The following is a 13077-nucleotide window of genomic DNA, read 5'->3' on the forward strand; positions in this document are numbered from 1 at the left end:
GTATTGCATGTTTTCTCTCATATGCAGAAACTAGATTAAGAAAAAAACACATGAATACTAAGCAGGGAATTTTTGGGGGAAGTAAGAAAGTAACATGGAGGGGAAGAATGGCAGGAGAAGGTGAGGGGGAAAATAGAATCCAACTACATTGAATACGTGTGTGAAAATATAATGAAATCTACTTTATACATTTAATATACACTAATAAAAATAAATTTCCATTTATTCCTCTGAAGCTTAACATTGAGTGTTACAAAATGATTCAGAAAGTACTGGATCATTTGACATAAATTATTTTGACCCTTGTTCATATTCAGATTTTCCATATTGCCAAGTTGTTCCATAAATATGATAAAAACATCTGCGTTAGACTGAAAGAAGGCCTTAGTTTTTTATTTTTCTCTTGACACTCTGTATTTCATAATTATGTTATGGAAAATATTTCTTTTCTCCCTCAAGACATTCTTATGTGCCTTTCTATAAGTCTAAGAGAAACATCAGGATTTCAGTCTCTTACAAAATTAAATATGGGATGGGGATGTTACTCAGTGTTGTAGCACTTGTACAGTATGTGTCCTGGGTTATATACCTAGCACCACAAAAATATAAAAATTGCACCAGATCTGGTGGCACACACCTGTCATTCCAGTACTTTGGAGCTGATGCAGGAGGATAGAGAGTTTGAAGGCAACCTGAGCTATACAGTGAGACCCTGTCTCAAAAACAAGTTAAACATAAATTTATCATTAGCAATTCCTGCCTAGATATCAACTAGGAGAAATAAAAAGATATGTTCACACAAAAGCTAGTAGTAAACATTCCTTGTAGCCTTATTTAATTAGCCAAAAAATGGAAAAAAATCCAAATGTCCATCAGTTAATGGATAAATAAAAACTCGTCTATCTATACCATGGAATACTTTTTCAGCCATGAAAAGTAATGAAGTACTGATAAATACTGCGGCTTGGACGAATCTCAAAGACATTATGTTAAATAAAAGAAGCCAGATGCAGAGCTGGCAGCATGGCTTAGGTGGTAGAGCACCTGCCCTGCAAGTGTGAGGCCCTGAGTTCAAACCTCAGTGTCACCAAAAAAAAAAAAAAGGAAGCCAGATGAAAAAGGCCATATATTATATGGTTCCATTTATATGAATGTCAAATCCATTTATATGAATGTCAAATCCATAGGTTTGTGGTTGCCTAGGCACAGGAATAAACAAACAAAGCCAAGGCTTCTTTTTGGAGTAGTAAAAAATGTTCTAAAATTAGATTTTGGTAATGATTACACAACAGTAAATCACTGAGTTGTAGACTTAAAAAAATTTTTGGTATGTGAACTATACCTCAATAAAGCTGTTAGCATAAAGAAAAAGTATGGCCTCCTCTCCCCTCCTTCCCTAAAAATAATATATTTGGAATAAGGATCTTAGAATTATATAATAATAAGGAGTGGAGTAAGATGTGTTTAAAGACTTCTGATTGGTTATTTAAGATAAAGTTATGGGGCTAATATAATTAAATCTTTAGGGTATTTCTCTTGAAGTTTCCAAAAGACTAAACATCTTTCCTCTGAAGCAATTTAAAATTATGGCTTAAGAGACTGCAGAAGTCCCCAAGAGCAAGAAATGTTTAAATTGCCTTCCTGAGCCCAAAGAAGGTTCTTTAGAGAAATTTCCTGTTCTTCACAATAAGGCAATGTTTTCACTTGGGCTTCAAGGTCAAATTAAATGTGCCATATTCTCAGACTGAGATGCTCAGTATTTGTGCTCCCTTTCCTTTTGAAATAGCAAAGCAAAAGAAAAATATCTTTCCTTTGGAAACACACTTGACTATACTGTAAAGAAAGGTTTGAAATAATTTAGAAATGATTTTTGTCATAAGTGTTTTCCAGCTAATATGTCTTGTGATATTAAGTCTCTACAAAGGTAATCTTTCTTCAGAAACTCATCAGCCTCATGGAAAATTTTGTAGAATAGCCTGAAAACAGAAGATCAAGAAAACCAATTTACTATGTTGCAACCTGAGGTAGGTCAACTTTCCTTTCAGAAGTAATAGCTGAAAACTTACTAGAAAGACAAATCAAAGTGAGAGTCAGTCCTTATCAACTGAGTTCAAATAAGTCATGAGTTGCAGGGATGGGATATATTTTACTAGAGAGAAGATACAGAGAATAGGAATAAAAATTCCAAGAACATTGTCTTGGTTATAGTTAAAAAATTGAGAAAAATGAAAAAAATATGAACAAAAGAATAGTTACAAATCCAAAGTAACTTGGACATCTAAAGCAGATGGATGTCTAGGTCTATAATTTCTAACTGGGTAAAGTGATCATTTGGTCAGAATATAGTTTTCCGGTCCTCCTTCATTACAAGTTCCTATGTCTTTAATGGTATCATTTCTCCTTGGTCTTATTAAGTTAATGCACATTAGTCAGCAGATCTGCTCTCTTGTTCAGAGTGCAAGGCAGGGTGTTGTCACCATATTCTGATTTTTTTAGCAACTTAACTCATAACACCAGTCCAGTTTTGTTTGGTTCAGGTTAGAAAATGTTTGTCTCATGCTAATCATGAGTAGACAATTTTTTAAGTTGGTCCCTGTCCTGGAGCCTGTACCTGGGCATACTGTATTGTTCTTAAACACTTCTTTGGGTTTGTGAAAAAAAAAAATGAAAAGGAGTAGTGCATCATCAGCTAACAGAAACAATTTTGACTTATATTTGTATAAGTATTGTGGGGAATTGTTTTTAACTTTTTGAAAAACAATTTTTAAAAAATTAAAAAATTTCCATATGTTGCTCTAAGGCTTTTAATGGTGACACTGGATGTAATATTTGTGACACATATTTATATTTTAGATGAATAAATTGAAATTGATTTTGTTAAAATGTGAGTAATAGAGGGGGTAAATATGATCCAATTTCACTATATGTATGCATGGAAATGTCCTGATGAAACCCCTTGCTATTTAAAATTTAATATATGCAATTAAAAAAAGCTAGCCTGTGAGTTGCTTGTTTTAAACTGCAATGGACTTTTCTTGTAATTGTACAAAATTTTCACTGAAAAGTGAGTAGACTTTGGTAGAATGTGCATCCATTCCAAACCATAGACGTAATGAAAAATAGGTTGAATTGGCTAAGACACCAAATACCTGAGAAGGTCTGACACATGAATTTTAAAGATACTCTTATAGAAGGTAAATCTGGGAAATGTAAAAGAACTCAAAGAAGTAAACAGAAAATGAAGGAAGCCAAAATAAGGCTTACTGTATGCTAGATGCCTCATATGCATGAATCCTATAATGAGTCTTAAAATTCTCATGTTACAAATGAGGATACTGACACTCAGAGAACTAAGAAACTGCCAAGTTAGGATTTAAATGCATGTTCTTTCTATTATGCAAAATGGACTGACAGAATAATAACTTGTAGTGTGGCAGTGTTTGGAAGTATGATTCTCACAGCGAGATTGTTTCTCAGCTATCAGAAGGACAGATTTGGGTGGCTTTATTTATCACAAAGCTTAAGAAAGGTGAATCTGGAATTCAGATTATAAAAAACCATTCATATTTAAAAGAATCTTAATGTATAGAGGGTGAAGTTTATGGAAATAAGGTTCAAATAGGATCAAAAGAGAAATACCCTAATAATGGCCAAAGGTAGATTTGTGTAGTTTGAAGGTGGCTAAAATAGGTTCGAGTGATTCAGTTCAGACCTTAAACTTAAGCCAAGTTTATGAACACAGCAAAATTACCTACACATTAATTTTTTTTCCAGAAATTATTTTTGTTTTGTGAATTAATTAGAGCACTTCCAATAGATTCTGTGTTCATGGACAGGATTTTACTGGAAGTTTGTATGTATGTGTAGATTGCTGGGTGGTACTGAAGGAAGAAGGGGTTGTTCCTGAGGAAAAATTGAAAGAGATGACTTGAGATTTTCTGAGGCAACATTTACCTTTCTTGACTTCTGTAATAGTGGATATTTCCCTGAGAAATCACTCACAGTGAAAAGTGTCAGAGAACTTTATAAAAGTGCCTTTTGGAAAGTGTCTCTTAGTTGTAAGCTTTCTTTTAGACCCCTGGTAGTTAGACCTAAGTAGCAATCAATTAAAATATGTTTGCTTTAGAGAATGAGAAGATAAACCATAGACAAGGACATAATATGTGCAAATTACATATATGATAAAGGACTCATTTCTAGAATAAATGAAGAACTCTAAAATGTCAACAAAAGAACTAAATTAAAAATAGGCAAAAGATTTGAGCATTTTACTAAAGAGAATATAAGGATGGTGAAAAAGTACATGGAACTATGTTCAACATCCTTAGTCATTAGGGAAATAGAAACTAAGACATGATGAAACATCTCTGTGGGTTAAAAATTGCTGACAATGCAAAATTATGATGATAGGAAGCAATTGGGATTCTCACAGAATGCTGGTTGAAGTGCACATGTGATACAGCTACCCTGGAAAACTTTTCATGTGATTATTATTCTACTACTGGGTCTTTACCCTAGAAATACCTGTAAGTATTTGTACCCTAGTATTAGGCAATAATAACTTGAATCAATATTAGAGGCTTTATGGTAAGTGAAAGAAGCACAACTTTGTTCCATTTCTGTGACATTCTGGATAAAAAACTATAGGGACAGAAAAGGCATCAGTGCTTGACAAGATTTTGGAGTAGCTGGAAGAGGAAACTAAAAATAGGATAGTATGAGGAACTTTTGGGATCTGTCAAAGCTGGTTATGGAAGTACTTACACAAATCTGTACATAATTGTTTAAATCTTAACTGAACAGTCAAAACTAAAAGTCAATTTATTGTGTGATGCTTAGATGTATGGCAAAAAAAAAATAAAATAGAGGCATCATTCTTTCTCATGCCCTTCCAAAAGACAAATGCCTTTAGGAAGAACAAGAATATTTCAGATTATTGGGCTTTTTCTGTATTTGAGCTTCTTAAAAAAATTATTATCAGGCACCCAATAAGCATGGATTTCTTCCTGGGCATTCTTCCTGCTATTAATCTACTTCTTTTGCTATTTTACTACTTGTGGGTTACTGTTGACTTCCATTCTGAGAGCCATGCTACTCTTTTGAAGTAGCTCATCACATCTCTGATTCTGTATTGCTTTTATGGTTTATAGAAAAATTTCAGATAAGGGTGGACCACAAGGAAGGCAGGTTTACCTTTGAGCTTAGGCTTTGCTATTATGCTATTTTCACATTTGTTATTTGACTTTAGGTTTAACTCTCTTACTTTTACATTTCTTTATCTTTAAAATAATAATATTGTGGTTTAAATGATATAATGTATGAAGAAATACTTAACAAAATTCTTAGCCCATAATGAATGATCAATGCAGTAGCTTCTCCCTCATGCTCCTCTTCTTACATTCTTATTTTTATTTCATTTCTTTTTCTCCATTTCACCCCTTCCTTTTTTATTTCTCCATTTCACCCCTTCCTTTTTTATTTCTCCCTTCCTCAATTGAGATTATCACAAATTTTTATATTTCTGCTTTGGTATAATTGGTATTGTGAAGAAATTGTTACTTAAAAATTCTTTCAATTCTGCAGGTAAAAGAAAGACAGTAAAATGGAATGGGAAAACCAAACCGTTCTGGAAGAATTTTTTCTCCAGGGGCTTTCTGGTTACCCAAAGCTTGAGCTAATATTCTTTGTGTTCTTCTTAACAATGTATTTGCTCATCCTTCTGGGCAATGGCACCCTCATTACAATCAGCATTTTGGATTCTCACCTTCACACTCCTATGTACTTCTTCCTGGGAAACCTCTCCTTCTTGGACATCTGTTTTACTACTTCCTCCCTTCCTTCCACATTGATGATTTTCTTCTCAGAAAGAAAGTCAATTTCGTTCTTAGGCTGTGCAGTGCAGATGTTCCTTGGGTTGGCCATGGGGACAACAGAGTGTGTACTTCTAGGCATGATGGCCTTTGATCGCTTTGTAGCCATCTGTCACCCTCTGAGATACCCCATCATCATGAGCAAGGATTCCTATGTGCCCATGGCAGTTGGGTCCTGGTTTGCAGGAGTTGTCAACTCTGCAGTACAAACTGCATTTGTTATACAATTGCCTTTCTGCAGGAATGTCATCAATCATTTCCTCTGTGAAATTCTAGCTGTCATGAAGATGGCTTGTGCTGACATCTCAGGCAATGAGTTTATCATGCTTGTGGCCACAACGTTGTTCACTTTGATGCCACTGCTCTTGATTGTCATCTCTTACTCATTAATCATTTCCAGCATCCTCAAGATCCAGTCCTCTGAGGGGAGAAGCAAGGCCTTCTCTACCTGCTCAGCCCACCTAACTGTGGTGATAATATTCTATGGAACCATCCTCTCCATGTACATGAAACCCAAGTCTAAAGACACACTTAATTCAGATAACTTGGATGCTACTGACAAACTCATATCCATTTTCTATGGTGTAATGACTCCCTTGATAAACCCTATAATCTATAGTCTCAGAAACAAGGATGTGAAGAAGGCACTGAAAAATCTGAACAGAAGATTCTTTAACAAGTGAATGGAAATGGTATTGGGTTGTGACCAAATTAGACACTGTCAAAATTTAGGATGGAATTATGGTTAGTTTTACTTTTATCCTTTCCCTTTCATGAATTTGTTAAAATTTTTATAATGAAATATAACATTTCAAAATTATTACATCTGCATAAAGAATTTTCAAGATACGAGAAAGCAGAATGAGGAAAAAACTGAGAGCCACTTTCTGACATTTCAAACAGCATCCTCATATTCTGCATTTTTTGTAACATTGTTGCATGTTACATGTCTTTGTACGTTCACTTGTTTGCACACATACCATAATTTATAGGAAAAATTCATCAACTACTTCAGTATAAATAAAACTTTCTTATGAAAAGGAATAAACAGAAAAACCTCAAAATTCTTCATATATATTTTCCATTGAAGAGCTTTCTTTTTTAGTTTTGCATTATAGTCTCCAAAACTTCATTAACCATAAAATACCAAACATTTTTTCAGCACTTACAAAATGTTCTGTGGCACTCTAAGGAGGTTGAGTGTTGGGACTTACATACTTATTATTGTCGGGGAGGTAGATACATAGAGCTTAAGAATGAAGTTCTATGTAATCAATAAAGATTTTCTTGTTTTATATCCTTTATTTCAGCTTGCATGTAGCTTCAACATAACAAAAGTTCAAAATTAAAAATGTGTTTGAAAATTGGTCTACCAGTTCAGATAATAATACAGATAAACGTTTAGTTGGATGGTGTGTCACATCATTTACAAGTTCCCATTTATAAGAAGCCAATTTCTTTGTTATCCTGAGGAAATCCCAGTGCTTTTACAAATCTTAGAAGCCTAACCAAGCTGTGGATTTTTAGCAAGAATACCTGTATTCATGCCTTGTCTCTGTTATGAACTAGCTTTGTGACCTTGTTGATCTGAGGAAGCAGAGGATTGAGGCATGTCAGACAAGACAAAACATTATCTTTCTCCTCCTTGGCTTTCTTCTTCACTTTTTCCTCTATTTGAAGAACACTTCTAATTTGCTACCTAAGGTGAATGAGAAAGTGTGCTCAGGAGTGAACCACATTCTAGAAAAGCTACTTAGTTGAACAATTTTTGTACTGATGGATCAATAAATTCAGGTTGCTGGGCACAAACATTTTGTACAGAAAAATAAGAGTTAAATGTTTGTGGAATCTTCACATGTACTCATTCATTTTCTTTTCAACTTTACTTTTTAATCTTCATGGAAGGAATATGAAGTAGTCATAACCTCTTTGTGCTTATACCTAACTTCCATTATTGTTATTTTCAGATTTAATCTGATGACAAGGACAGAGACCATTGATATTTCAGATCTAGATCCTAACAAAACAAGCTATAAGAATCTATTAGTTCCTACACATCAGCTCATAATATGTTTTTTATCCAAAGAACTCCAGGAGTCAGGCATTTTATGTTTGACCCCAGGGGATCTTATTCAGATACTGATTTTGTTTTATGCACAGCTTTAGTCCAATCAAATCTATAAACTCTCTGGAATGACTTATCTAACTCCTAGACATATCAGATTTATAAATTTTGGTAGAAAGATTCATTAAGGCAATTTTAGAGCAGATATTTATCCTCATAGAGGAGATCAGGAAATTTTTTTTCATACAGAATTGTGGAGTCAAACAGTCTGAAGAAGAGAAACATATGTCTCCCATCTTGATTTATTGATGTGTTCAAATTTACTGAGCAAATAATACATTATTACTATAATACTGATAGGCCTAATTTTAATATTTGAGTCCCTAGAAGAATTTCATTCAGAAAATTTATTTTAAAAGCTCATGGAGGATGATTTGGTTGTTATTGTTAGCATAGTAACATTTCTAACTTTTGTAGTGTAACAGGTGGGGAGAGAGAAAGAGAGAGAATGTGAGAGAGAGAGAAAGAGAGAAGTGTGTATTTTCCTGTGTGATTGTTCCACGAGATTGCAAAATCTACAAGGGTATATGTTTATCTGGTTTCCCCCTCCTCTGTATTTTCATTGCACTTAATTTAGAAACAACATATAAAATAACATAAAATATTTGATATACAATTTAATTTCACAAATGCATATCTTTATATTTTATTCAGGTCCCCAAACAGATTCAATGTTAGGATTTAAGAGCAGAGATACAACAGAAAAGCCAAAGTTGCAGTTATGCTCATCTAACAGATTATTTTATATGCTCACTACACTTTTATACCTACAAAATTTTTAAATGTGCTAAGTCTGAGATCATATGAACTTTCTATGGCTCTGGAGATGTTGAAATGGACACTTAAAATGTAGAAATATATTGGTTATTGATTAATTCATATGTACCATGTCACTAAAATCATATGACATGGGTTGTAGTATCATTACTTCGCAGATGAGGCTATAAAACTTATGGGACTTAACACACCTTGCCTAAACACCTCATGGCATATACATTACGGAGAAGCATATACATCCCATTATTCTTTCTTGCTTCAGTTAACCTTTTTACTACATCAAGCTATTTTCCCAGGTCTCTGATCACAAGATCTAATATCAGTACCTCTCCACAGAGTATCTAAAATAATTAGTGCCTATCAAGAAATGATGCGTGATCACTATTTATAGGAATTCAGTCTTAAAATAGAAGACCTGAGGTTAGCTGGGATGTAAAAAGAGGGGCGATTGCATTAATATTACAGAAAAAACTCTTGAAGATAGCTAAAAGATTTTTCTTATTCCAGTAGAGATCACATTTAGGTTACAAAAATGAATGTGTTTCATATTTATGGTATAGACATAACATTTTATCCTGTTTTTGTCTTTTTGTTCTTTTGGTGCTGGGGTCAAACTCAATTCCTCACACATGCTAGGTAAGTGCTCTATCACTGAGCTACATCCCAGTCCAACACTTTCTCCTTGAAATTATAAAATGTTGTAGTAGATCTTGTCCTTTAAAAAGTCATGAACTTTCATCCATTTTGTGAAAAATTGTTTCCTAAGTAATGTTAGATTCCATGCAATTAGGTTCTGGAATTTTCTGAGAATATACCATTTATTCATTATTTTTTCATTTATTAAGGAATATTTATTGTGCAGTCATTGAATGCTAGGCACTATGCTAGCCATCAGGTACAAAATCATAAATAAAAGAAGAAACTTTAATAGGGAAAATGGACATGTAACTTGAAACCAAAGTGATGAACTATAGACCTGAATTTGAGAGACAATAATTGCCTGCATGCTCTGACACAATGTTCTAGGTGCTTCTCAAATTAATCAGAGAACTACTTAGTCACTTGAGCAAATGTGGCTTAGCAGAACCATTCTTGAGGAGGGCACCAACAGGAGTAGACTTGAGGCCTCTCAAAAGGTTTATAGGCATAGGAATTTAGGTGGAAGACAGATAAATAGAATAAATGTACTTATTTCTGAGTAAATATGAGACACCCTTCAGGAAAGTTCAGATATAAAAGAGTTATTTGCACTGTCTTGTGTATCTTCGACTTGTCTTTTGTTGTTTATTTAATGTATAAGAACACTCTATTCTAGCTGGGCGTTGGTGGTAAATACTGTAATCCTAGAACTCTGGAGGCTGACGCAGGAGAACTGAAAATTTGAGGCTTTCCTGGGTTGCATCGTGAGTTCCAGGCCAGCTTGGGCTACATAGTGAGACTGTCTCAAAAACTCAAACAACAGCAAAAGGAAATGCAACTAGAACAATTAAAAAAAAAAAAACTTTTTTAGCTTCTACGTATTTTCCTACAGTTTATAATCAAGCTTCACTGATTCTTCAACTCAATACAATCTGGCCTTGGGTGGTGCTGTTATTAAGGTATGCATTGTTAAATATGCATAATTTTCAGCCCTTATCTTATGTGATCTCTCTGTAGCATACATGCCTTTTTGGATCACAACCATTTATATATCTAAAATTCCAAAAATAGTATATCTTTATGGTAAAATAGTCAAATACTATAAAATGTACAGAGTATAAATTCAAATATAATTTTGATATAACATTTATATATAACTTTAAATTATGCATATAAAATTTATATTATAATTAATATTTAGCAAATTAATATGCATATTCAAAGTACATATACATTTAGTAGATGTTTAAACTATGATAAACTATAACTATTATTTTATATATATTCAGTTTCATTGTTCTGCATTTGGCTTTTTCACTCAAAACACATTGGCCTCCTCAAGATGCTGCTGTATATATACATGGAGCTTACAGCCACTTAACCACAGAAGCAAAGCAGAGGCTTGCAACTACTGATAGGCAGTAGCTGAGCTCACAGACAGTAGCAGAGCTCACAGACACTTGACCACAAAACCAAAACAGAAGCTTGTGGCTAGAGGTTCAGCAAGGAAACCGCAATAGCAAAAGCAGAGCAACAGAAGTAAGGAATCCCCTGCCCCACTTTGTTTTGCCCTGGTAGAGACAGGCTTGTACCCAAATTAGGAATGTAAAAGCTGGCCTGCTTATGTATTAAAGTAATAGCCCTACTGTGTTCAGGGCTCAGACTTTCGGAGTTATCCTTCTGAGCTGCGGCACTGCCAATAAAGTGCTGCTTCCAGATCTTGATGTCATGGTCCCTTTGTTCCTGTTACACTAGGGATTGAACTCAGGGCCTCACACTTGCTAGGCAGGCCCGTTCTCATTTGAGCCAAGCTCCAGCCCTTTTTGCTCTAGTTATATATTTTTTAAAATTTTATTTTATCATTTTTACATTTATTTACATATGTATGTATTATTGGGGCCAACTTACTCCCTCTGGCCCCGAGCTTCTAGATAGAACCCGTTCTGCCCTCTTGTTCTCTGATTTTGTTGAAGAGAAAACATAAGAGATAATAAGAAAAACATAGCATTTTTGCTAGTATGAGATAAAGATATCTATATAAATATATATGTACACATAATTTCTAGTGTTGTTACCATGCATATGTGTATTACAACACATATTGGTTCATCTCTACCAGACTTCTTCCTTACTTCCTAGTCCCCTTCCTGTAATGACTTCTGCCAATTTAAGATCACTATTATTTACTCCTCTACATTGAGCACATCAACCACATTTAAGTTTCAGGTTTCCTTACCATTCCATATTCCTCCAGTGTGTGTTCTCCCCTTAGTGTGTGACCCACGTCCAATAATATCATGCATTTGTTTTATTTCTATAACCCACATATGAGGGAGAACATGTGATTTTTGGCCTTATGAACCTGGCTAATTTCGCTTAAGATGATGTTCTCTATTTCCATCCATTTACTTGCAAATGACAAAATTTCATTCTTCTTTGTGGCTGAATAAAATTCGATGTGTATAAATATCACATTTTCTTAATCCATTCGTCAGTAGTGGGACTCTTGGCTGTTTCCATAGCTTGGCTATTGTGAATAGTGCTGCAATAAACATGGGTGTGCAGGTGCCTTTGTAATAACCCAAGTCACATTCCTTCAGGTACATCCCTAGGAGTGGTATTGCTGGATCATGTGGCATCCTTGCCAACATTTGTTGTTGTTGGTGTTCTTTTTTTTTTTAAGAAGTAGGGTATTGTCCCATTTGGGTTTAATTTTGCTCAAGTTTGAGACAGAGAAAACAAACACACAAAAATTTTAAATACATATTAGAAAATTCAGTCACCTCTTCAAATTGATTTTTCCACTTCCTGGACTGTGAATAAGATCACAGTCTGTTTTTTTAATTTTTAATTTTTTTTGTTCATTTATTCACATGTGCATGCATTGGGTCATTTTTCCACCCTGCTCCCTCCTCCACCTCTCCCCCCCAGTTCCAGGCAGGTCCCATTATGCCCTTATCAATGATTTTGTTGAAGAAAAGACAAACCCATAATAAGGAAGACAATGTGTTTTTGCTAGTTGAGTTAAGGATAGCTATACAGAGAGATTCCTACTATTGCTTTCATGTACCTATGTGTTATGATCCATGTTGATTCAACTCTAACTTATCTTTACGTTGGTTCCTGATCCCCTGCTCATGACAACTTGTCATTTTAAGGTTTCTGTATTAGTTCCTCTGCAGTGGGGACATCAAATGCTTTCATGTTTTGGGTTTTCTACCCATTCCTATATATCCCTCGTGTGCTCTCCCCTTTTCTTGTGATCCAAGTCCAACCACATTGCTGCATTTGCCCTCAATCTAAAGTCCACATATGAGGGAGAACATATGATTTTTGGTCTACTGAGCTCGGCTGACCTCACTCAGAATGATGTTCTCCAGTTCCATCCATTTACCTGCAAATGATAAGATTTCAGTTTTCTTATGGCTGAGTAAAATTCCATTGTATACAAGTACCACATTTTCTTGATCCATTCATCAGTAGTGGGGCATCTTGGATGTTTCCATAACTTGGCTATTGTGGATAGTGCTGCAATAAACATGGGTGTGCAGGTGCCTCTGGAGTAACCTGTGTTGCATTCCTTTGGGTATATCCCCAAGAGTGGAATTGCTGGATCAAATGGCAGGTCTATGTTTAGATTTTTAAGAAGTCTCCAAATTTTTTTCC

At 34.7% G+C, this 13077-nt stretch overlaps 1 protein-coding gene across 1 annotated transcript; it reads left to right on the forward strand.

The window, feature by feature from the left end:
• Positions 1-5481: 5481 nt before the first annotated feature.
• LOC109680846 (olfactory receptor 13C9) lies at positions 5482-6553 on the forward strand. The gene has a single exon (XM_020155514.2). The coding sequence runs from the start codon at positions 5603-5605 to the stop codon at positions 6551-6553; it is 951 nt and encodes a 316-aa protein (XP_020011103.2). The 5' UTR covers positions 5482-5602.
• The last annotated feature ends 6524 nt before the right edge of the window (positions 6554-13077 follow it).

The sequence above is a fragment of the Castor canadensis genome, chromosome 13 (genome assembly GCF_047511655.1).
Source record: "Castor canadensis chromosome 13, mCasCan1.hap1v2, whole genome shotgun sequence".
In the NCBI taxonomy this organism is placed as follows: Eukaryota; Metazoa; Chordata; class Mammalia; order Rodentia; family Castoridae; genus Castor; species Castor canadensis.